The sequence below is a fragment of the Canis lupus genome, chromosome 27 (assembly GCF_011100685.1).
Source record: "Canis lupus familiaris isolate Mischka breed German Shepherd chromosome 27, alternate assembly UU_Cfam_GSD_1.0, whole genome shotgun sequence".
Classification (NCBI taxonomy): domain Eukaryota; kingdom Metazoa; phylum Chordata; class Mammalia; order Carnivora; family Canidae; genus Canis; species Canis lupus.
The window spans coordinates 45,619,442-45,644,679 of NC_049248.1; the positions used below are offsets into that span (position 1 = coordinate 45,619,442).

The window sequence follows — 25,238 nt, forward strand, 5'->3', positions numbered from 1 at the left end:
AAGGCCTAAAAGAAGCACTTACTCAGAAAAGCCTTTCCACTTCAGTAGATATTCCACTTGCCCCTTAACTACACGCCTGTCTAGCACCTTCTCCACGACATACTCCTCCTCATCCTCTGAAGAAGAACTGTCAGCTGTCCGCTTGGTTTTCTTTCCCATGTCGCAAGCTGTTCCACCTGAAGGACTAAGGCCACCGGGTTCCTGCAAATAGGAAGGACAGTATGGTCAGAATCCATGCAAGAAGTTAAAACTTTGTCTCTTCTTGATGGAACGCAGGGGGTATAACACAAAGTTGCCATGTACCCTTCTCTTGGGTCTTGATGCATTCTAGAGGAGTCCTAAGAATATAAGCAAAAAATGGGTCAATCACCACTTTCCCAACCACAACTTTCTTATCAGCTCACAAGGCCAACATCATTATTATAGACACAACTGTGTAACTTCTCTAATTTCAGATTCCAAAGACAAGTGGTGTGGTATATTACTCCTGAGTACTTCTATAACTGTTTTACAAGCCAGGAGCTCAAATAAATGCAGAAAACTATTAGTTAAAATAACAGTGATAGAATTAAAACCTTTCCCTATGAAGTGAATAAGGTTCTTCATAAAAACGAAAAAAGAGGGGCACCTGGATGGCTCAGTTGGTTTCAGCTCAGGTCATGATCCCAGGACTTCTTGTAGTCAGGCTCCTTGCACAGCAGGTAGACTGCCCCTCCCCCTGCTTCTCTTATGTTCCCTCCCAAATAAATAAATAAAATCTTAAAAAAAAAAAAAAAAAAGCTCCAAAATGTAACCTCAGCCCAGAGAATCTTGTCTAGTCTCTTAGCAAGCTCAGGTATCTTTTACCACTGTCTTCAGGGACTTGGTATATCTCTCTCTCCCTTAAACAAACTGAGCTTGTCCCTACAGAGCACCCATCAGTTCACAAAAGCAAGGCTGGCATCTCAGATACACTAAGCCACCTTTTTCACTTGGGGATGGGAGAGAGGCAGAGAGAGAAAAAAAATTTTAGTCCAAAAAATAAAAATTAGTTACTGGATTGTTCAGTAATTCTCATGGCTCAACTAATCCAAATAGTTGAGGAGGTACCTCTCTTAACTGGAGTTGACTTTGGGCCAAAGGAAGAAGAGGAGGAAAAAGAAAGAAGTCTGGCCCCAAACTCACATCAACATGAAGCCTCAAAGCACAGAGGAACCATTCATAGGCCCAAGGAAAGCTGAAGCAAGGCAACACAAATGGAAATTGAGTTAAGCTCAGAAATATGCACAACCAGGGGGTACTCAACGCAGAATCTAGTTTTTTTAAATTCCCACATTGTCGTCTCCATAATCATTTTTAAGAATTCTTCTTTAACCATGTTAAATGGTGCCTACAGTCTGGAATATAGAGTAGCAGGAATTGTTTTCTTAGCTGAACTCCATTTTTATTTTTCTGTAAGCTTAAAGGATTTTTTTCAGCACTCTCTAAAAATATTTCCATCCTGACTAGAAGACGACTCCCAGGAACAGGAAAGGCCACCACTACTAATCTCAGAACTGTGTTCAAGTCAAGTAACATAAAAAGTTGCATTTATCAATTTACTTCAAGTTAGCAAAATTTAAGGAATTATTCCAAGAACATCTAGTTGGAAACCATATCTCTAGAACCTACTAGCAATAGGTCTGCCCACCCAAAATACTGTCTGTATCCACTACTGCCCTGTAAAAAAAACTTAAGTTTTTATTAAAGTACTTTACTTGGAAAAGGGGACGGAGGGGGAGAATGTAGACAGGAGTTTCAAAATATTTTTTCCATGAATTTAGAAGAGAGTCCTAAGCTTCAAGAAAAAAAAAAAAATCTTATTTATTTAAAATAAAAACAGCCTCTAACCTCACTAGAGACAGGAAATGTCATATTCCAGGGAGAGTACCCCACCCCCACCCCCACTCACCTTGGAATTTCCGGGAGCTGAGCTGTTTAGGTCAGAGCGCTGGGGTTAAAACCAGCCCCGGGTTAGATGCATGCAGTTAAGCATTGTGGCTATGGCCTCCCCTGCCTCACGAGGAAAAACAAGGATTTACATATGTGTTCTTCAGTTTGAGGGAGGAAAGAAGAAAATCTCCCTTTATACCTTCATGCAGAAGAGGAACCCCAAAGGTAGAAGATGAATGGGGGTTCCCTCCTTTACCTACCGGATCGCCCCAGTTCTTTCTTTCCCTCTGGGCTAACAGGAGGGGCCTCCCCTCCCAGGTCTGGGGCTTGGCGGGCTGGCAGCTCCCCCGCCCCCACCCAGCTGCCTGGGAGCCACTGCGCAGCTGTCCCAGCCCGTTGCCATGGCAACTGGCAGCAGTACTAGACTAAGGGGGGGGAGAGGCAAACGGAAAAGTTAAAAGGCTTAACTTTCCTTTTCAGTGAAGACTGGGTGGAGAAGTTGGAAGGTACTCCCTTGGTCTCAAAGCAAAGGCATTCAGAGCTCAAGGGAATTGGTTCTTGCGTTTTAAACCCAAAACCTGTGCTTATTCCTCTAAGAGCACTGGGAATTAATCAATAGCATTTTAAGATCATCTAACAGGATTATAGCTCAACTAGAAGGGGGAGGGGAAAAGCTAGGCCCTTCTACAACAGGATCAGTACAAACCACTCACCCCTAACCCAGCCCACCAGAAGCACTTTAAATAAGGCCTTTTTTGCCATCTGTCACTGAACAGTTAATTAAAATTGCTTGGGGGATGAGGGGATAGCAGGAAAGGGGGGGAAGGGAAGTATTTCAGGATACTATACAACTTTCCTTCTTTGAGGGATTACTAGATACAGAAACACAATCCAGACACTTGAAGCACTATTAAAGAACCTATCCACCGAAATTAACAGGTAGGAAAAAAAATGTAATCCTTATGTAGTTCTTAAAAAAAGAGGGGAGAACAGTTCAGCCACAACTGTTACTGAGTTAAAACCACTTTTCATTAATTGTGACTGTAACATTATGAAACAAATTTTCAAATAACTACTACCCACCTGAAGCATTAAGATATAATAATTTAAAACTCCGTATCAATAATCCCTAATACCTGAAATAAAGGATGATAGAGATAAAGAAAAAGAGCTACTTAGAGACCTGCAGTCCCATAAAGTTTCTTCTCTCTTGACCCTAAAGAACATTTTCAAGAGCTCTAGAGCCTTCTGCTTTACAGTTCAGGTCTTTAGAGCCAGAGGTTGCTGCCACAGGAGAGTAAGAAAAAGGGATAATCAAAAGCAAAGAACCCAACTGAGGAAAAAGCAGAAAATAGTGATTAATAACAAATTATGAAATAGAAGAAATTTTAAGGTATAAAAGTAAAGTAGACAGTTCTTAGCTACAGAAGGTTTCCTGAAATTTGAGTGGAACTGTCAGAAAATGTTTGGGTAAAAACTGCCTTTTTGGACTTTTTCCTATAACTTTTTAATACTTTTTGTAATTAAAGGATATAAAAACAATGCCAAAGGAATTAGATCAGGGTTCCAACTCTGTGATTAACTTGCCATGTGTGATCTTGAGTAAATAATTTGAGATTTAATCCCAGAATCACTAAAATGGGCCAAATCCCCATGGCCTACCTCCTTGGGAAGTTTATAAAGAGACGAAAGAGCTGGTAAGTCCCCCAAAGAGAAGCTTTTATAAAAATATAGGGCCAAATACAACAGCAGCAGGAAATACTTGACCTTCCAAATTCCTAAGCCGTTAAACCCTATCACATGCAGTAACTCCTGCAGCTCAACATGTTAGTAGATAGCAAGAAAGAAGTAGCTATTAAACTAGGCACCAGTAAACTAATAAAGCTTCAGAGAATAAGCAGCAGGTACATTCTCTCTTCAGGGTAAAAATACTTATTCTTACTCCTTAAAACTCAAAAGCACTGGAGATAGCAGAATGAAAAGACTAACAGTAATTCTGTGAAGAGATAAAGGACAGGAAAGGATGACAGCAACATTAATATTTTGGTGAAACCTTTCAGAAAAAAGGAAAAGTAAAACCCACAAAGGAAAGACACTCTGGTGTCTACCCCTTCCCTAAAGCATCCGGAAATAATGTCAGATCAATTTCCTCCTTCCCACTCCTTAAGAACTACCTAAAGGGCACCCAGCTAAGGTCCCTTTCTCTTTGGGAAATGGGTTTTGTAACAGCTGACAAATCAAATTGGGCCTGATGCCAGGAGTCAGAGTCCAACCATAATATTCTGTAAAGAATGGCACGCAACTGTCTTGTAAATCTCCTGGACAGTCACAGATCAGAAGCTGGCAAGGATGACGACATAGTTCTGATGGAATGTGTCTTATCTTAACCTTGAAGTTACAGATCTGCTCAGGAGCAGCAGTAAGAAATGAGAAATGCACTCAGACATTGGAGGGGATATAATTCTCTTTTAGACACTGCGACCCGGAGTATTAGGGTCAAATGAAACACAAAGCCAGACGGACAATTTAAGACCAGCGCCTGGACCAGATAAAGCATCAAGAATGGTGGTTCACGCTGGGCTTGAGAGGAGGGAGCACTCAAGTAGGAGAAATGAGACATGGCTGGCAGGATGATGGAGTGATTAAGGTAGAATCCCGATACCATGACGAAGGAAGAGAGGATGAGCCTCTGAGCGCAACCCTATCCTTGTGGAAATCTCCATAGGAAGGGGTAAGCAGCTTCTCAGGTTTCTAGAGTCTCTCGGGCATAACAGCTCTCAGCCCTTTCTTGACTACACACAGTAACTGGTAAAGGCATCAACAACTATAGACAGATGCCAGCAATTCAACTGCCCATCAGGACATGAGAAAAGAACAGGCCCCACCAACTGTTCGTATCAATGATACAAGGCAAATTCACCTTACAGGCCTCCGATGGCTGGGCAAAAAAAAACCTAAACCAGGGATCTGGTGAGAAGTCAGCATTGGAAAAACATCAAAGAGCTTTGTGGTCAGGCACAGTCAGAACCCACATTCCAAGTCGATGACAGGAGACTTCTTTAACAGATAAATCTTCCAGGAAAAAAAAAGGGGGGAAGAGGTGAGGCAGCAAAGCAGAAAGAAGAGAGACCAAAAAATCCCACTCAGTATAAGGGGGGGAGGGGGAACCATTAAAATCAGTCCCCAGAATTTAGGCCATTAGAGAAAACTGGGGCAATCCAGAACAACAGAGGTAATGGATTGCATTTATCAATCCTGGAATCACAGAATCACCCACACAGGGTTTCTGGGATCTGTTTGTCCAGTTCAGGCTCTGCTCTAGTCCCTCCAGTCACTACTTTGCAATGCCAGCTGTCTTGGTGTCTTTTCTTAGATCTTGGTGTAGCACATTTTATTTTCATCACTACTTACGAGAAAAAGTATATATACAACATAATTCTAAATCTTTCTCTGAGCTTGCTTTGTATTTTTAAAAAAGTAATGAAAACCAACTGGTAAACTGCTTCACTGAACCACCCACTGAACTATTTGGAAGTGGTAGTCAGACCAAATGTCAAAACACATAATCAGTGAGCTCTCTCTTCATTTTAGAGTTTCTTTTTTTCCCCAAAGATTTTGGGTTTCTTTTTTTAAGACTGTATGTATGTATGTATGTATGTATGTATTTGAGAGAGAACAAACATGAGCAGGGGGAGGAGGGGGTGCAGAGGGAGAGGGATAAACAGACTCCCTGCTGAGCGGGGAATCCAATGGGGTGGGAAGGGAGAGCTCCATCCAAGACTCTGAGATTATGACCTGAGCCAAAGGCAGATGCTTGACCAACTGGGGCACCCAGACACCCACCCCAAAGATTTTATATTTAAGTAATCTCTACCCCATTGTGGGGCTCAAACTTAAAACCTCAAGATCAAGAGACACATGCTCTACCAACTGAGCCAGCCAGGCACCCCTATTTTAGAGTTTCAGTATAAAATCTGTAAGCCCAGTAAGAAGGCAAAATTCTCCAGGAAGAAAGGCATTCTAAAGACGGGAAAGGTGTGAGGGCATATGCAAAGCTCCCTGTCACATGTATTAATTAAATATTCTGCTGATGAGTGACTTCAGTTGGCCCAGGCTTGAGACATTCCCATTTCTCCTCCAAGGAGCTTTGGGAAAGTTAGTGGCTTAAGTGAAGATTAGCTTGTCAGCTACAGCACCGTCTTCTGGGCGTCCTCTATATAGCCTTATTGTAATAAATAAAACAGATGAAAAGAAACCAAATTTACAGAACCATTTTTATCTGGTCTATATTCTTTGTTCTTTATGGATCTAGCAGCACCAATGATTTTAAGTTTGTAACACACATAGCATAAAACTAAAATACCCTCTATAAAAATGTTTTCTTCTACTAGATTTATGATTTCCAAAGTATTAGCCATGTGGCATTTTAACAAAAACACAGCATAGAGATACACATTACAGCTGTCCTGGCTGTCTCAGGTTTTGTTAAATGGGCTGATAACTATCACTCCACCTCCACCAAAAGCCCATGAGCACCCAATTCAAGAGGAGTTAAAAGCTTTTTAAATGTCTATTTAAGAGACTGGATTAGGAAAGAGTTGAGGAGGAAGATTAACTGTGGTCGTTAACACCCCTATCATTAACAAGCCACATATAGACAACACAAACTTTATTAATAGAAAGGAGTGTGGAGAGAGGAAATGCTCTCCCTTTGGCTAGTGCAGTTCCAGTTTGTGATTCTTTAAAAATCAGGCCAAAGCACTGCCTCAACCAGTCACAAAATTATTCTAGGGCAAAGTATTGTTTGTTGATTATCCAAGCCTCCTGCTCCAGGGAGCAAAGAAGCTTTTGTTCTTTTAGATTAAAACATATACATTATAAATAGAGATAAAGACTGCCTTATAAATTTTGTTCAGCTGTACTCTCCTCCAAGCTCTGACCACCATTAAAAAATCTAAATGAATGTGTACTGTAGCAATTCTCAGAACTGCTTAAAGTTATCAGTCTGGTTCACTGGCATATTTAGCAGTAACACAAATTCTTGAAATCTTATTATGAGAACACAATCCCACAAAATAATTTTAAATGGGATTTTCTGTCCTTTATTAAAATCTACTGAATTTCTTCTCTCAAGTGTCAGTCGTCTTTAAATTTAGTTAGGCCACACCTAAATCCATCACTGGGCAAGGTTAGATATCCAATTGTTCCAAGATTTATGAGAAAGTAGATAATTTGGCATCACTATGGGCAAATGTCTTCCAGATGGTGCTTTCCAACAATTCCATCCTTGCAATGGACTGAACTCTGAAGGCACCAGTCTCATATGGGTGTGATTCTCACAACCACTCCTCTCTTAATTAAATGTGAAGCATGAACTAGGAGATCCAGTCACCTTTCATGAAGAACCTGGCAATTTCACCATAAATAAATGTTAAGAAAAATGGGTTAGAGTCATGTCGGAGTAGTTACTGTGAATCTTAGATTTTTACATACCACTATGGCAGAGCATGTTCACAAAATACAGAACGGTTAAAAGAGAACTAAAGTATCTCTGGTCGTATTTTTCAAAGAGCCATAAAATTAAGACATAGTGCTTTATCTGGCACCATCCAGCTTGTACAGATTTTGGGTTACAAAGACCCCTTAAGGTTACTCCAACAGATCCTCTAATTTAAGGAAAAGCCTCTGCTATGCCAGACAATTTATAACCTTAGTTTATTATTTTTTTTAAGACTTTATTTATTCATGAGAGACAGAGTGAGAGCCAGAGACACAGGCAGAGGCAGAACCAGGCTCCCTCCAAGGAGCCTGATGTGGGTCCTGGACCCCAGGATCACATCCTGAGCTGAAGGCAGATGCTCAACCACTGAGCCACCCAGGCGTCCCTCTGATAGGCTTAGTTTAGAGAAGACATTCAAAACACATAAAAACTAATTTGCATAAGGACACCTAGGTGGCTCAGTGCGTTAAGTGTCTGCTTTCAGCTCAGGTCATGATCCCAGGGTCTGGGATCTAACCCCGCATCAAGCTCACTGCTTATGTTCACTCTCTGTCAAATAAATAAATAAAATTTCTTAAAAAAAAATCCATTTGAATACCATAAACTAAAAAATTTCCAAAATATCTCTAATTTAACTGCTGAAATGCTAGAATTTAAGTTAATATGCTAAAATCTGATTAATACATGCTGACAAAAAAAAGGAGTTTTTATATATTTGGAGTTAGAAAGATATCTCAGACTGTAAAAAACTTCATGGAGTAAAAGAGAGCATTCCTTCAATATATGGCATAATTTTGTGCTTTGTCATTACCTTGGTATATTAGCAACATGAATTATATTGAAGTCATAGCCTACAATTTAGATAAATAAAATCAAGGCAGTATTGAACTTCTTCCCATCCCATGCAACGGTATCCTTGGCAGCTCCTTGGCCATCTATTATGATCCTGACCAATTCCTCTCTGTGGCAATTTAAAAGCTGTAAAAAAATACATAATGGGTGATGACAGGAGAAACAAACCCACACCAGAAATTATTGAACCTTGTAGGTCTTTGCAAGTGTCTCTATTGACATTTAAGTGTGAGTTACTATGCCACAATATCATAAAAGTGTGTTCTACACTTCAGATATATTGATAGTTAAATGCAAAGAAAGGCCACCACCAGATTAATGGCTAAAAGAGAGAGCCAATCTCAGACCACCCAGCTCTTCCACTGAGTGTTCTGATGTGTTCCTTAAACCAAATAAGAGGTTTCTTTTTGTCCACGTTCCAACCACAATCCTAATTTAAATCCTATGCCAAAGGGATGATTGATACTGCATTTCTAATCCTTGTTCTGGGGTATTTATTGCATGGGCACTGAGTCTAACCCAGTCTTCAACTTAAGGGCTGAGGATTTCTCCTTGGTGAAGTCAGCACTTGTTAGTCCTGTCCCCAAAGGGACAGTCCTGTTACAAAAAAGCTACTAAAGGGGCAACTTGTTAACAGTAGCAAAAATCCAGGACTAGGAATAAGATGTGGTCCTCTCCCAAATTAGGTCACTGAAAGGTCAAACTAGACAGTTCACTTCATCTTAATGGTATTATTTGCCCTACTTATAGGTCTGCTATGAAGGGAAGGAAAAAAAACCTGGGAAACACTTAAAAATATAAAGGGGGGCGGGTGACTGGCTGGTTCAGTCGGTGAAGTATGCAGCACTTCATCTCAGTGTTGTGAGTTTGAGCCCCAGCTTGGGTGCAGAGATGACTTAAAATCTTGGTGGGCAGCCCCGGTGGCTTAGTGGTTTAGCCCCATCTTCAGCCCAGGGCATGATCCTGGAGACCCGGGATCCAGTCCCACGTCAGGCTCCCTGAATGGAGCCTGCTTCCCCCTCTGCCTGTGTCTCTGCCTCTCTGCGTGTCTCATGAATAAATAAAAATCTTAACAAAATATATATATATATACATATAAGTGAAATAAAAGTTTGCCTGATAATAGATGAAGTTAAAAATAATGAATGCCTTAATAATCGCTCCTCCCTCACCTATTTTCTGGAAGAGTTTGTAGAATTGGTAATACCTCATCCTTAAAGGATTGGTAAGGAGAGAGAGAAAAAAAAAAAAAAAGATTTGGTGAAACTTACCAGTGAAGCCATCCAGGACTGGAGTTTTCACTGGGAGAACATTTTCAATTACCAATTTCATTTCTTTAATAAATATGGGGCTAGTGAGGTTCTGTATTTCTTCTGAAGTGAACTTTGGCAGTTTGTCTTTAAAGGAGGTGATTCGATTCATCTAAGATACGGAATGTACTGGCATAGTTGTTCGTAATATTCCCTTATTACTTTTTTCAATGTCTCTAGGATCAGTAGTGATATCCCTTTTCTTGCTCCTGATAGTAGTCATTTGTGTTTCCACACCCCCCATCAGATCTGCTTGTTTTTTTTTTTTTTTAAGATCTGCTTGGTTTATTAATTCTACTGATCTTTTCAAAAACCAACTTTCACTTTCATTGATCTTCTCTATTTTGTTTTATTCTTCACCAACTACCTACTGCTTTTAATATTTTTCTTTCTTCTACGTAATTTGGGTTAACTTGCTCTTCTTGTCCTAGGGTTCTTAAGATAAAAGTGTAGGTCACCTGGGCGCCTGAGTGACTCCGCGGTTGAGCATCTGCCTTTGGCCCAGGAAGTGATCCCGGGATCGGGGATTGAGTCCCATGTCGGGCTCCCTGCATGGAGCCCGCTTCTCCCTCTGTCTAGGTCTCTGCCTCTCTGTCTGTCTCTCTCATAAATAAATAAACTCTTTAAAAAAAAGTTAAAAAAAGAAAGGTGTAGGTCACGGACTCTAGACCTTTCTGCTTTTTTAACTGAACCATTTAGTACCTTTTTTAAAAATGTATTTTATTTATTTATTCATGAGACACAGAGAGAGGGGCAGACACACAGGCAGAGGGAGAAGCGGGCTCCCTTGGGACTTGATTCCAGATCCTGGGATCACGACCTGAGCCAAAGGCAGACACTCAACCACTGAGCCACCCAGGTGCCCCTGAAACATTTAATACCATAAAATTCCCTTTAGGGATTCCTACGTATAGCTCAGAGCCCGCTTCTCCCTCTGCCTGTGTCTCTGCCCCTCTGTCTGTGTCTCTCACAAGTAAATAAATAAAATCGTTAAAAATAAATAAGTAAAATTCCCTTTAAGCACTGCCTTAGTTACATCCCACAAATTTTAAGGTCATGTTATCATTTTTATTCAGTTCAAAATATTTTCTAATTTTCGGATGTCTTCTTTGATCCATGGGTTACTTAGAAACACGTTAATATAATGATATATATATTTCAGTTCCAACATTTTTTTCTTTCATGTATTTTGAAATTTTATTATTAGTTGTGTAAAACTTAGGGTTGTTATGTCTTCTTGATGAATTCTTTTATCATCTAATCTGGTGTTAGCTATCTGTCCTACCTACCTCCTGTGTCTGTTATGGAAAAAGAAGAAAAAAAAAAAAAAACCTCTTTGGAAAGTATACAGCAAACAGAAGGTAAGATGTCTGATGATAAAGGAAGTTAAAATAACTCTAATGAATTTCCTGAACTATCTGTAAGTTATATCTATGCTTGTCTCCAGCTATTCATATAAATGGGGTTTGCCTATGTTTTATCAGATCCTTAGATTTATTGTTGTGAAATACTGAACAAATTAACAGTATATTACCCTCCATAACTTCCTGTGAGGTAAGTGAGTCTCACTGATTTAGGGATGAGAAAGAATGTACACGGAGTTCAAGGATCTGCCTCAGACACCAAACTTAAGCTAGATTTCCCAGCCTGTTGGTTGACCTCTTTAGCAGGGCATTTTATTCCGACATAATTATGCCTGCTGACTCAGATGTGAACTTGCTTTATTCTAAGAAATGGAGATTTTAATCGGAGAAATACTTGAATTCAATTTGGTTCCTCCTCCTCTACATGTAAGAAATAAATAATGACAGTGTATAAAAAAATCAGATCTTTGAATAGTCTTTTCAACAACACCATCTCAATCCCATGTTTTCTAGTGTCGTTTCTAGCAACGAAGCATGACAGAATACGCACTCAGTTAAGTCTGAAGAATAAGACTGCATGTGAAAAAATTTAAAACTAGGGATCCCTGGGTGGCGCAGCGGTTTGGCGCCTGCCTTGGCCCAGGGCGCGATCCTGGAGACCCGGGATCGAATCCCACGTCGGGCTCCCAGTGCATGGAGCCTGCTTCTCCCTCTGCCTGTGTCTCTGCCCCCCCCCCCCCGGCCCCGTGACTATCATGAATAAATTTTAAAAAAAAAAGAGGAAGGAAAAAAAGACTATCATAAATAAATAAAAATTTAAAAAAAATAGACTCTTTAAAAAAAAAATTTTAAACTAGCTCCACGACCTAGTTTCAGGTAGAAAAATGTGTCAGTGTTTAATTTTGACAAACTACTCTTACTGGAAAAGAAATCCAGAGTATACATTAGGATAAGAGTGAAAAATGGCCCAACCTATCCATTACACCCTTTTTAGAAAACCACATACAATTAACAAATTTATTATCCTGTGTTAATACCCCAAGGATCTGACAACCAGCCAACAAGTCAGTCCTCAAATCCTAGGCAAGACCTCCAAAGGCCTATACTGGCCCAAAATATTAGAATGAGTTCTTCATTCACATTTAAAATCACTGACTTCAAAAACAAAATCCAAGACAGTTCAGGAATCATTTCATGAAAGTCTTTAGTCTAGAAGGCTAGCAGCAATCACCTAACCAATTCTTTCCATATAAGATGGAGAAACTAGGGACCAAAGAGGGCAAATGGCTTACCTAAGGTTGTATCAGTAGTTAAAGACATAAGTGGGAAGAGAATCTAGGTTTCCTAAACTTTAATTTCCATTTGCCTCTCATTTTTAAAATAATTTTTCCTTTGGGCGCCTGAGTGGCTCAATCAGTTAAGCATCCAACTCTTGATTTCAACACAGGTCATGATCTCAGGGTAGTGAGATGGAGCTCCCTATCAGGCTCCATGCTGGGTACCTGGTTGGCTCAATGATTGACTGTAGCATCTGCCTTTGGCTCATGTTTTGATCCCGGGGTCCTGGGATTGAGTCCCGCATTGGGCTCCCCACAGGGAGCCTGCTTCTCCCTCTGCCTATGTCTCTGTCTCTGACTCTCATGAATAAATAAAATCTTAAAAAAAAAAAATCCTCTCCTTCCCCCTCTGCCAAAAACAAATAACCTTTTCCTGAAACCAGAAAAATTAAGTAACTTTTTCCTTTTTTAAAAAACTCTTTTTATTTGAGACAGAGCGTGCCCATGCATGTACAGAAGCTGCATGAGTTGAGGGAAAGAATCTGAAGCAGACTCTGCACCAAACACAGAGCCCCACATGAGGCTTTATCTCATGACCCAGAGATCATTACCTGAGTCAAAACCAAGAGTCAGTTGTCTAACACACTTAGCAGCCGGACACCCTGTAAGTTTTCTTTTTGAATTACATAAACTTAGGGGGATCCCTGGGTGGCTCAGCGGTTTAGCACCTGCCTTCTGCCCATGGTGTGGTCCTGGAGTCCCGGGATCGGGTCCCACGTCGGGCTCTGTACATGGAGCCTGCTTCTGCCTCTGCCTGTGTCTCTGCCTCTCTCTCTCTGTCCTTCATGGATAAATAAATAAAATCTTTAAAAAAAAAATTACATAAACTTGGATAAGAGTTGGAGAATTAGGGCAGCCCCGGTGGCTCAGCGGTTTAGTGCCGCCTGCAGCCCAGGGTGTGGTCCTGGAGACCCCGGATCGAGTCCCACATCAGGCTCCCTGCACGGAGCCTGCTTCTCCCTCTGCCTGTGTCTCTGCTTCTCTCTCTCCTCTCTGTGTGTTCTCATGAATAAATAAATGAAATCTTTATAAAAAAAAAAAAGAATTGGAGAATTAGGGTGTAGTGGTCTGACTGATGACCGCTCCCCTCCCAAGACACCTAAGCCCTAATCCCTTGAGCTTACGAATATTACTTTATATGGCAAAAGGTGTGACTAAAAGATGTGAAAGAAGAAATCTGAAATTTACCCCAGAGTATCTGGTTGGCTCTTAAACAGAATTCCTTGTATCCGTGTAAAAGGCAGGAGTTCTGAGACAGAGACATGGAGAAGACAATGCAAAGACAGAGCAGGGAAAGATAAGGCTGACAACGATCAGAAGCTGGAAGAGGCAAGGAAGGGCCTCCACTCTAGGGCCTCCAGAGGGGGCTCAGCACCTTGACTGTAGACTACTGGCCTTCAGAATTTTAAGAATAAATTCCCACTGTTTGAAGCCACTAGGGTTGTGGTAATTTGTTCTAGCAGCTACAGGAAACTAACATACAAGGGAAATAAAATTTTAAAAATCATAAACTGGACATATATAAAACAAATTACTGATCTAAAAAAAAACTGTGCTTCAAGTAACCAGAAGAATGCCTAAAAACCTTAATCCCTGATTTCAAAGGGTAAGTTGAGGCAACCAGAGACTGTAATTTATCCCCCCAAATCCTGGCAGATCCAGGAAGACAAACTCAGCAAGGTCTAATATTTACATAGCTGCTAACAAGAACAGTGTAGGTTTTTCCCCAAACATGTTAGCTAGTGGAGCTCCTGGACAGACTAAACATAGGCACCAGTTGTCGCTGTGGGTGTTCTGCCAACACAAGTGTAAAGTTGTCATCAGAAATGAATATGTGGCTTCGAGTAGCTTACAGAAATCCAACAAAGCTGTATCTTGGACTCTGCACAAGCCAACTCTTCTCAGGATGACCTGGACTCCTTCCCATTAGTACAATGATCAGCTAAAAGGCATCCTCTGTAAGAAGGAAAGGAAAATCAAAGTTTATGTCAGGGAAAAGAGGTAACTGCCCAGAGTCCAAGTTTATGAATAACAATGTATAAACGGCAGCCACACCAAGCCAGTTACAAGTGATATCTCACATTGCAATTTACTACTTTTAAAATCAATATTCACAGCACACAGCTCTAAACCCAATTTCATGTAAGATAAATGGAAACAAAAACAGACTAAGCAAAAGAACAAGAAAAGGCATAAGAAATTATTTACCAAGGATTGTTAAATGCACTATTCCCTTTATTTATTTATTTATTTATTTTTTGAGATTTTATTTATTCATGAGAGACAGAGGCAGAGACACAGGCAGAGGGAGAAGCAGGCTCCATGCAGGGAGCCCGATGCAGAACTCGATCCCAGGACTCCAGGATCACGCTTGAGCTGAAGGCAGATGCTCAACCGCTGAGCCACCCCCGGCGTCCCTAAATGTGCTATTCCATAAGATCCATAAACCATGCTGTGTGGTTAAATAAAATACCTAAACAAAAGTAAAAATTATTAATCTTCCTCAGAAGCCTCTATACCCTGGATACCTTTCTCTTTTCTAGAGCTTCTACCAAGGGCTCTGAAAACTACCAAAACTTTCCTAGACATATAAAAATCCAGCCTCTGTAATGTTCTCTTTCTTTCTTGTTGCCCCAACATTATCCTGCTCACCTGCTATCCAGATAGCTTTCTACTTACTGGTTTTCAGACAGACCACTGAAGATATGTTATGTTCCCTTTTAGTGAACACTATCCTTTTAAGTAAATATTTAAGTTGTAAACAGAAGTACTCGAAATTTAAATTCCTAACACAGCCAAAACATCTTGCATTGTTAAAAGATCAGTACAAATGAACAACCAAACCAGGTTCTCCACAGGCAAGAAATAAGTCTAAACTTGAGATTTGGGGGACATCTGGGTCGCTCAGTGGCTGAGCGTCTGCCTCTCGCAGTCCTGGGTTCAACTCCCATATCTGGGTCCCTGCAGGGAGCCTGCTTCTCCCTAGGCCTATGTCTCTGCCTATGTCTTTTCCTCTCTCTTTCTGTCTCTCATGAATAAATAAAATCCTTAAAAAAAAAAAAAATGTTCAGTGTGGGGTCCCTGGGTAGCTCAGTCAGTTGAGCATCTTGATTTCAGCTCAGGTCATGATGCCAGGGTCCTGAGATTGAGCCTGCATCCACCTCCAAGGGGAGTCCGCTTGAGGATTCTCTCTCTCTCTCCCCCTCTGCCCCTAACCCAGCCCCCTTTTCCTGCACACATGCAGGTTTGCTCTCTCTCAAATTAATAAATTTTAAAAAATAAAAAAAGATTTTCAATGGAATAGTCTCAGAACATCAATGAAAAATAACCCACTAAAATTTCCCCACCGGAGAAAAATGTTCATCAGACCTATTAACTCTAACATTGTTATAAAAAAAAAAAAGAAGGGGGGGGGATCCCTGGGTGGCTCAGCGGTTTCGTGCCTGCCTTTGGCCCAGGGCGCAATCCTGGAGTCCCGGGATCGAGTCCCACGTCGGGCTCCCAGCGTGGAGCCTGCTTCTCCCTCTGCCTCTCTCTCTCTCTCCATGTCTATCATAAATAAATAAAAATAAATCTTTAAAAAAAAAAACTCTAACATTGTAAGAGAATCCACAAAAAAGCAATGTGTACTTGTAAACCACAGTAAACCAAGAAACCTATGTCAAAATCCTGAAATCTTTGAAATTAAAATCATCAGATAAGGGGTCACAGTTAATTTTGTTTATAAATCCAAACAGCTGGGGCTGGAGATGGGCAAAATCCATTCAGATACTCCAGGGGCCGTGATTTGTTTACCTATTCTTCAGATCAATTCTCTTTTTTCCCCAAACACAGCCACAAAATCAGCAAAAACTGATCTGCATTTTTAAGAAAACGAAATAGTGTACTATAGATGAGAAAATACCAGAGCGCTTTGCACACGTATTTATATAACAAAACTTGTTTTGTGTACAGGGTTAAACAGATTGCCTAGTAACGATCAAGATCAAAAGTTTGAGACACACTGATCCAAAAGAATCCCCAGTAAAGGAAAGAGGCTTAAAGCAGGTAAGAATCTAAGATGCATCTAATCCAAGGTCCACCATTCCATTATTTTAGGCAGTCAAACAAAAGATGCAAACAATCCTGTTACACTGCAAGAAATAATAAAAACTTAATGAAATTCTCCTTTCTATCCAATGGAACGATGAGCTCTCTATATCTGAAGAGATTACCATTAAGATTTAGCGATCCATTTATCAAAGGCTACTTCCTAAACACTTCATTCACCTTCTCCCACTAATTTCCAATTATTAAAATAAAATACTTTGACAAGATTATCAACTCTAGCATCTGTCATTTTATTTATTTTTGTAAATTTAAGTAATCTCTTCACCCAATGTAGGGCTCAAACATGACTCGAGAGCATCAAGAGTTGCATGCTCCTCTGCTGAGCCAGCCAGGTACCTCCAGCATGTCAACTTAAATCAACGTTGCTTTTTAAATTTTTTTATTAATAGTGAATTCTTTAGCTGCACTCCCAACGTGGAGCTTGAAGTCACCACCCTGAGACCAAGAGTCACATTCCTCAGACCCAGCCTGCCAGGCACCCCTAAATCAACAGTTTTCAACCGAGGAAGATTTTGCACCACCACCGCCACCATCACTACCACTGACATCCCCAGGACATCTGGCAATGTGTGGTGACATTTTGATAGTCACAAATGGGTGTGAGGGAGGAGGTGAAATGCATTTATTAGCTTAAAATGTCAATAGTGCTGTAAGAAATCCCGTAAGTCAAGACTATTTCTTTTGAACCTAAATAAATTAGGGAGAACTGTAATTTAGATCCCTTTAGTTCTTATAAACTCAGCAGAAGCAGCTGATTAGCACACCTACAGTTTATAAGGAAATACGAAATCAAGTTGTCCTCTTGCAAGTGTCAGAAAACACAAATCTCTCCAGTCTTCATTATATGGACAACTAAAATTAACTTTCCTTTGTATAATGTCACAAAGGTCTATAATCAGAAGTGTCCTTCATACACAGTTAAACGTATTACAGCATCTAAACATCTTTCTAATAACCTTATGCCATTGATCAAGAGGGCAATTTAGATTCTGATATAACCATTATGTAACGAAAACGTCTTTATTTTTACTAAAACATCTTCAAATCAGCTGAATGGGTGTTACCAACAGGTGATTACAGTGCCTGTAAAATAAACACTTTGAAGAAAATACAATGAAGGCAATGGAATAATCCAGGTGATGGAGGAGTCCTCCTACCCCTAACACCCTAAATATCATCCATGTTAAGCAATTTGTCAAAATTCAGACATCCTTAGAGGAATAGCAGAAAGAGTCTCGGAAACTTTTTAATGGATGGGACGCCTGGGTGGCTCAGTGGTGGAGCGTCTGCCTTGGGCTCAGGGCGGGACCCCGGGGTCCTGGGATCCAGTCCCGCATCCGGATCCCTGTGGGAGGTCTGCTTCTCCCTCTGCCTGTGTCTCTGCCTCTGTGTGTTTCAAGAATAAATAAAATCTTTAAAAAAGAAAAAAAAAAAAAAAGGAAAGAAACCTTTTAATGGTGTAAAGAAAGATACAAAAGTTCACAGAAGAGACTGAGGTAAAAAAAAAAAAAAAAAAGACTGAGGTAAAGGCGTGGAAACACAGATGATGCGTGTAAAGGGTTTACTTACTTAGCACAGCGTCTCCCTGGCAGGTACTAAGTACACAAAAGAAAGTCAAGTTTTTAAAATTGTGTTTTTATTCTGAGCATCACCGTGTTAGTTCCGCCGGCGCGCGGGGGGGCGGGGGGGGGGGGGGGAGGACAGCACTCTCTCGTGGTGTAGGGATGACACAGGGGGAGGGGAGGAGCAGGGGATCGTGCCTGGAAACACGAGGGCTGCCTTTCCCATCTTCACCGAGTCACAAACTGCGATCCCTGAAAGGACTTGAGCGGGAGGGACGCCACCTGCCCGGATCCCACCCGGGCCCTGGACACGGACGCACGGCGGGAGGCGGCCCTTCCCACACTTCTCCTGCGGGCTCACGAGCATCCGCCACCGGTCCGGGGAAGGCCGCGGCGTTCCGCGCACACGTGGGTCGGCGCCTGTCCGCGACGGCAGCGGCTCTTGTTCCGATGCGCGCGGACGCTGCCGGCCAAGCGGGTTCCCGACGACCGGCCGAGCTCCCCTGGGAGCCTCCACGCGCGGGGCGACCAGAAGCCCCGGGGTGCGTGTGCGCGTGCGCGTGCGCGAGCGCGTGGAGCGGTTATGCCGAAGCCGAAGCGACACGCCACAGAGTCAGGGTCTCCCTACCGGAAACGCGTGTGGGGTGAAGGCCCGAGCGCCGGGCGCCGGCGGCCACTGTGGAGAGAACGCGCGCCCCCGCGCCCCCGCGCCCTCCCGCCCGCTCCTCCACAGCCCGCAGCGAGGCCTCCCGCTTCCGCACCGCTGACTGGGCGACCCGCCCGGGCGCCGTCCGCAGGCCGCCCGCCGCCGGCTCCACAGCGGGGCCTCCCCCTCGGAGTCCGCCCGCCGCCTCCGAGGAGCCCAACCTACGGCGCGCTCGGCGCCCATTGGCTCGGCGGGACGCTGCTCAGGGCGCAGGGCCCGCCCCCACGTCCCGAGGGCCCGAGGGCCCGTCCGTCGGCGGCAAAGGCGGACCCGATTGGCCCGCGCGCAAGCCAGTCAGACTCCGGGCCGCGGAGCCCCACGGCACTCCCGGCCGGCAGACATCCCGCCCCCGCCGTCCATTGGTTGGCTGAACCCAGCGCTCCCCCTTTACGAGCCCCCACCCCGCGCTCCATTCATTTCACACAATAACGGGCCCAATTGGAGTCAGTTCAACACCTCGTATGAGTAGGCGAGACGATCCGCCGCTTACCCGGAATCGAGACCGGCCACTCGCGCCAACGCCTCCCCTGTTCCTCTGTGGCGAGGCCGGACCACGGGACGCCGCCGCCGCCGCCTTCTGCGCAACGCCAACCGCCCGCCAAAACGGATCCTTCCCTGCGCCTGCGCGGCCAATCCTGCGACCGGACCCTTTCTCCGCCCATTACGCCTGCGCAGAGCGGGGCGCGACTCCCGCCACGACGCAGGCGCCGTAGAGTCGCCGCCGTCTCCCGCCCGCCATTTCACGTGCTCCAAGCGCCGAGCGGAACTGGTTAGTGCGCCTGCGTAAACTCGCCATTTTACTACACATGCGCCCGGCGGGCGGTCGTTTGCAAAAAAAAAAAAAAAGAAAAAAAAATCACCTGATAACCTCGTTCGTAATATATTAGCATTTACCGTGCTTCGCCAACTGAGCGGAACATAATTTCGGGGCGGAATGGATTGAAAATTCATTTAAATACCTTAGGTTCGTTCAAATATGAATGACTGGTTGACGAGCCAATCACAGTAATTAGGAATAATATTACCCGGGAACCAATAGACCTGAAGGGGCGGAGCCTGCGTAGAACGCCCAAGCGGATGACGTTGCGCAGCAGTGCGGGGCTATAGACCAATAGCAGGGGGAGGCTATCGCAAACATCCAATCAGAGACGCTCAGGGGCGGAGTCTACCAATGCCTAAAGCGAGGAGGCGGGATAAAAAAGCGAGGCCGAAGGTAGGCTGGCAGATACGTTCGTTAGATTACTCCTTTCTGCCCCTGGACGCCGCCGAGTAAGCATCGTTAAAGTCTCCCCTCCCACCGCCGTCATGTCTAAGTCAGAGGTGAGTAACACGCTGTCTCCCGCCTAGTTTCCTTCCTCACTCCTTCCCTGGGGCCGGTAGGACGCGGCCTGGCGTGGCCGCTCGCGCCAGCCCGTTCGGCAGCCCTTCGGGGGCCGCCAGGGCCTTCCCCTCCCGAAGTTGAGGTCGCCATTTTGTCCTCGTCGTCGCCATGAGGCCGCCGTCCTGCAGCGCTTGGCTGTGGCGCCGGGCTGCGCCCTCCCGGCAGAACTCGCGGGCGCATTCGACGGGTTTTGTTTGATCGTGTCTCCGGGAGCGAGTTTCTTGCGGAGCAGCCGTAGTTCCCCGCCGCTTCGGCGTCCGTCCAGCCGAGTCCTTTTGTTGCGCGTGCGTCGGAGGGAGAGTCGGGGCGCATGCGCCCGCGGCCTCCCAGCCCCCACCGCTCGGTCCCCCCCGAGGGGAGAAGCACGTGGCCTCCCGTAACCCGAGGGAACAATACGTGCCTTGTAACGCTGCTGTCTAGGATTTTCCTCCCAACGGGACGGGGCTGGGCGTTGGGCGCGCCACGTAACGAGCTGTGTCCCCGCTCCTAGTCTCCCAAAGAGCCCGAGCAGCTGCGGAAACTCTTCATCGGAGGTTTGAGCTTCGAAACGACCGATGAGAGTCTGAGGAGCCATTTTGAGCAATGGGGGACGCTTACGGACTGTGTGGTAAGACGTGCCGGAGACGGAGGGCCCGGGAGCGAGGTGGCTTCCGCCGCTCCGACGGCGGTTAACGGGACTGGGGCGGAGAGCCGGCCGGCGCCGGAAGGGGTGGTCCCAGCCGCGGAGGCGCTCCCGGGAGGAGATGCACGTGTGGCGGCCCCGGGGAGCCGGAGGGCCTCGTGGGCGGGCGGGGGGGGGGGGGAGGGGGCGCGCTTTTCTTTTTTTTTTTTTTTTTCTTTTTCTTTTTTTAATTTGTAACTCAGCGTGAGAAGTTCCGGGGTTCTCCTCAGTATTCAGGGAGCTCACCTTTCAGGTAATGAGAGACCCCAACACCAAGCGCTCCAGAGGCTTTGGGTTCGTCACGTACGCCACCGTGGAGGAGGTGGACGCGGCCATGAACGCCCGGCCGCACAAGGTGGACGGAAGAGTCGTGGAACCAAAGAGGGCTGTCTCCCGAGAAGTGAGTGAGGGTTTATTCTTTCCTGGGCAGACGCAGAAGCGGGCCGCCAAGGGGACCTCGCGGTTAGGGGTGGCTTGGTCGGTGTAAATAACGGAATTGTGTCCGTCCCGTCCCCCCCCCCAACAATAGGATTCTCAAAGACCCGGTGCCCACTTAACTGTGAAAAAGATTTTTGTCGGTGGCATTAAAGAAGACACTGAAGAACATCATCTAAGAGATTATTTTGAACAGTATGGGAAAATCGAAGTGATTGAGATCATGACTGACCGAGGCAGTGGCAAAAAGAGAGGTTTCGCTTTTGTGACCTTTGATGACCACGACTCTGTAGACAAGATTGTCAGTAAGTGTCGGGCATGCTCTTTGCTACGGCTTCTGAAATCCATGTTACGTTCTAAAGCCTGAGGTCATGTTCTCTTGGAATTTTTTTTTTTTTTTTAGTTCAAAAATACCATACTGTGAATGGCCACAACTGTGAAGTAAGGAAAGCCCTATCGAAGCAAGAGATGGCTAGTGCTTCGTCCAGCCAAAGAGGTGCGTTTGTTCAGTTAATCCTTGCACGTGAGGATTAATTAACTGAGTGATTCTCCAATCCGTATAATGTAACATTTAAAACTTTTGTGTTTTAAGGCCGAAGTGGTTCTGGAAACTTTGGTGGTGGTCGTGGAGGTGGTTTTGGTGGGAATGACAACTTTGGTCGTGGAGGGAACTTCAGTGGTCGAGGTAAGTTTACCACTCAAAGTTAACAATAAATTTATACTTTGATTATCCCCAGGTCCCTTTTTCCTCTGCAGCAGATTAACTCCTGGCTTAAATTTTATCCAAGTGTAGATCTGGCTTTTTACTAACCAGAAAGTTAAATCATCAACATTGGGATCATTTTTGTAGCACAGGAAGTATCTTTATAGAATTCTACTTTAAAACAACATAGAACACGTATACTCTGTACACTTCATGGTGGTTTAAAACTCTACTTTCTTTCAGGTGGCTTCGGTGGCAGTCGAGGTGGTGGTGGATATGGTGGCAGTGGGGATGGCTATAACGGATTTGGTAATGACGGTAAGTTTATTTTAAGGAATATATAGGTGGAGTTTCGTTTGGCAACCTTTAGACTAGGTTAGTAGAGCTAAACTAGTGCATGATAAACAGCTCTGATAACAGCATGCTGTGAGCAGGCTTTTAGGCATTACACTTGCACAGGTTTTGACTGTGAAATACTTTTGTCTTATTGAGAAGAATTGTATTCTTGTAGGTGGTTATGGAGGAGGCGGCCCTGGTTACTCTGGAGGAAGCAGAGGCTATGGAAGTGGTGGACAGGGTTATGGAAACCAGGGCAGTGGCTATGGCGGGAGTGGCAGCTATGACAGCTATAACAACGGAGGAGGCGGAGGCGGCTATGGCGGTGGTAGTGGTAGGTATCCAGTGATCCAAGTACTTGGTGCAAAAGCTAGATTAGCCCTTTAGAGTTTATGTCCCTAAGGGGATTTAATGCTCTTAAAAAGCATCATGTGGTACGATGCATGGTATTTTTTAATGGGCTTGCTAATGCTACCTCCTCCTAGCTTTAAGCTGGGGCCGCCTCACTCCCAAATAAGATAGATGGATAAGTGGATAGTGGTGCCTTTAATCAGAATTAGATTAGTTTCCAGCAGGATTTAGTATATGACTCCTTTGGGATCTTAGGCACTTGGTTGATAGATCCAGCCTGTGTTTGCAGTGCCCTGGATGGGTACAAGCCTTCGAGGCTAGAGAATACGATCTGTTAATGCCATGATAATTTGTGGGTGAATCTTTTTAAAAACACTGGATTATTCAACTTAGTGCCTTGCCCAGTAAAAGGATGAAATAGGTAATTGGAGCAACCAGAGTTTGGGAGGAAGGCAAAGCAGATCCTGCAGCTTTTTTTGTTATGAGCACTAAATAGAATTCAGAACTACCATCTTCAAGTAACAGGCCCTCTTTCCATTCCTAGGAAGCAACTTTGGAGGTGGCGGAAGCTATAACGATTTTGGCAATTACAACAATCAATCCTCAAATTTTGGACCCATGAAAGGAGGAAATTTTGGAGGCAGAAGCTCTGGCCCCTATGGTGGTGGAGGCCAATACTTTGCCAAACCACGAAACCAAGGTATTGTCTATATGCGCTGTTGGGAGCGTTCAGTATTTATAATACCAGTAGAGTATGTTAAAAGCCTTTAGGAAATTTAAGTGACAGGCAATTTGCAATCAAATTGGGAAAGTCTTGTGAGCTCAAACTCCTGAAAATTTGTGAAATTTTACTGCCCCTTATATAAAAAAATCTTTCTGTTGGTGCTTCCAAAGCTTAAAGGGGCAAATTATGTTCTTAGGTGGCTATGGCGGTTCCAGCAGCAGCAGCAGCTATGGCAGTGGCAGAAGGTTTTAATTACTGCCAGGTAAGTAAACACCCTTTTATGTTTTAAGTTAATTTTTGTAAATGATAATGAACCCAGTAACCCTAATGTAGCTGAGCAGTGCAACATAGTTAACATTATAATTGCAGTAAAATTGTGGATGTTAATATTCAGATCAGCAAAATTTGTGGGAAACAAAACTTGCTATTGGATTGTAGCCTTGAGTCTTAATATGTTTAGATTAACAACTTTATTCCATATTGTTCAACAGGAAACAAAGCTTAGCAGGAGAGGAGAGCCAGAGAAGTGACAGGGAAGCTACAGGTTACAACAGATTTGTGAACTCAGCCAAGCACAGTGGTGGCAGGGCCTAGCTGCTACAAAGAAGACATGTTTTAGACAATACTCATGTGTATGGGCAAAAAACTCGAGGACTGTATTTGTGACTAATTGTATAACAGGTTATTTTAGTTTCTGTTCTGTGGAAAGTGTAAAGCATTCCAACAAAGGGTTTTAATGTAGATTTTTTTTTTTGCACCCATGCTGTTGATTGCTAAATGTAATAGTCTGATCATGACGCTGAATAAATGTGTCTTTTTTTAAATGTGCTGTGTAAAGTTAGTCTACTCTGAAGCCATCTTGGTAAACTACCCCAACAGTGTGAAGTTAGAATTCCTTCAGGGTGATGCCAGGTTCCACTCGAAATTTATTTGCAACCTGCTTGGGCACAGAAGCCATTGTCTCCACAAACCTTGGTGTGGTTGAACTGACAGTTAATGTGTTGTGACCTGGAGTTCACCGTTAAAAGGGTCACCCAAGCAAAGTCCTGGAGTTTATTTGGTTATTATGATTGTTGGCACATCCTATGCAATATATCTAAATTGAATTATGGTATCAGATAAAATTATAGATGGGATTAAAGCTTGTGTATCGTCCATTATCATGTGTAATCAATAAACGATTTAATATTCTCTTGAATGGAATGGCAACTGTATGGATTTGGGACTGGCAGAGCTTTGGACTTTCCCTACCCACTACCCCTCATAATGTTGAATGCTTCTATCACAATTCAAGTTCAAAACTCTGCCAGAGAATAGAAACCAGCTGCTGGCTAATGCCACCCCATAAGTCCACAGATTAGAAGTGTTTGGGAGACCTTTTTAAACTGACCAGCACCAGTAAGAATATCTTATTTTTAATACAAAACCAGGTTTACATTAAAGGAAAACAGCAGTTACATTTTGTTCTGGTGGGTGGGTCCGTAATTGAGGTTTACAAATTAATCCCATACTACTTAAACCTGTTTGGACATAAAAATTCTGCAGATGGCAAGGAACCTTATTATATTCACGTTAACTGCAGTTTTCCTTTAAATATGGTACATCACACAACCATCCTAAAATGTTAATTGTATAGAAAATGATTTCTAAAGCCTTTTACAGTTAATATCCAATCATTGTTATTTGTTACATAGGTTCTTTTGAGCCCTCCCTTTGGTACCCTCAATATCAGTGCCATTGTACCTGGTAGCATAGAGAATTGTTTATCACTAGGATTGTGTATTCCATCCCATGGGTGTGTTACTTGGAAGTTTGGGGAGGAGGGTGGGTGTGGAGTGGGGGGGAGGAGGGTGGGAAAGCATGGGTGATAGTTCCATGAGTTTGATATTGGCTGAGTTTGCAATGGCAGGTGGAACCTTAACTATTGAGGGAGTTTGCAGATACCTCAGGATTCGTGACAATGCCTTTAAAGATCCAGGAGAGATGTTCAGCTTC

General features: G+C 43.6%; 2 protein-coding genes across 6 annotated transcripts in view; one reads left to right on the forward strand and one right to left on the reverse strand.

Annotated features, from left to right (window-relative positions):
- The window catches only part of CBX5 (chromobox 5), a 37,548-nt gene extending 18,241 nt beyond the window's left edge, over nucleotides 1–19,307 (reverse strand). The window contains exons 1-3 of one of the 5 annotated variants that reach the window (XM_038577844.1): nucleotides 19,143–19,302; nucleotides 14,128–14,230; nucleotides 23–201 (exon numbers count right to left, since the gene is read on the reverse strand). In XM_038577844.1, the coding sequence (XP_038433772.1) occupies nucleotides 23–159 (137 nt within the window). In that variant the 5' untranslated portion in view covers nucleotides 160–201; nucleotides 14,128–14,230; nucleotides 19,143–19,302. Of the gene's footprint in view, nucleotides 1–22; nucleotides 202–1,930; nucleotides 2,036–2,171; nucleotides 2,322–14,127; nucleotides 14,231–19,142 lie in introns of those variants that run through there. The other 4 variants (XM_038577847.1, XM_038577843.1, XM_038577845.1 and 1 more) reach the window with 4 other exon arrangements.
- A 397-nt stretch (nucleotides 19,308–19,704) lies between these two features.
- HNRNPA1 (heterogeneous nuclear ribonucleoprotein A1) lies at nucleotides 19,705–24,441 on the forward strand. The gene is made up of 10 exons (XM_038577848.1): nucleotides 19,705–19,972; nucleotides 20,524–20,640; nucleotides 20,948–21,094; nucleotides 21,224–21,434; nucleotides 21,533–21,625; nucleotides 21,722–21,814; nucleotides 22,076–22,150; nucleotides 22,344–22,502; nucleotides 23,064–23,219; nucleotides 23,440–24,441. Exons 1-10 carry the CDS (start codon nucleotides 19,958–19,960, stop codon nucleotides 23,493–23,495), a joined length of 1,122 nt encoding a protein of 373 aa, XP_038433776.1. The 5' UTR covers nucleotides 19,705–19,957; the 3' UTR covers nucleotides 23,496–24,441.
- The last annotated feature ends 797 nt before the right edge of the window (nucleotides 24,442–25,238 follow it).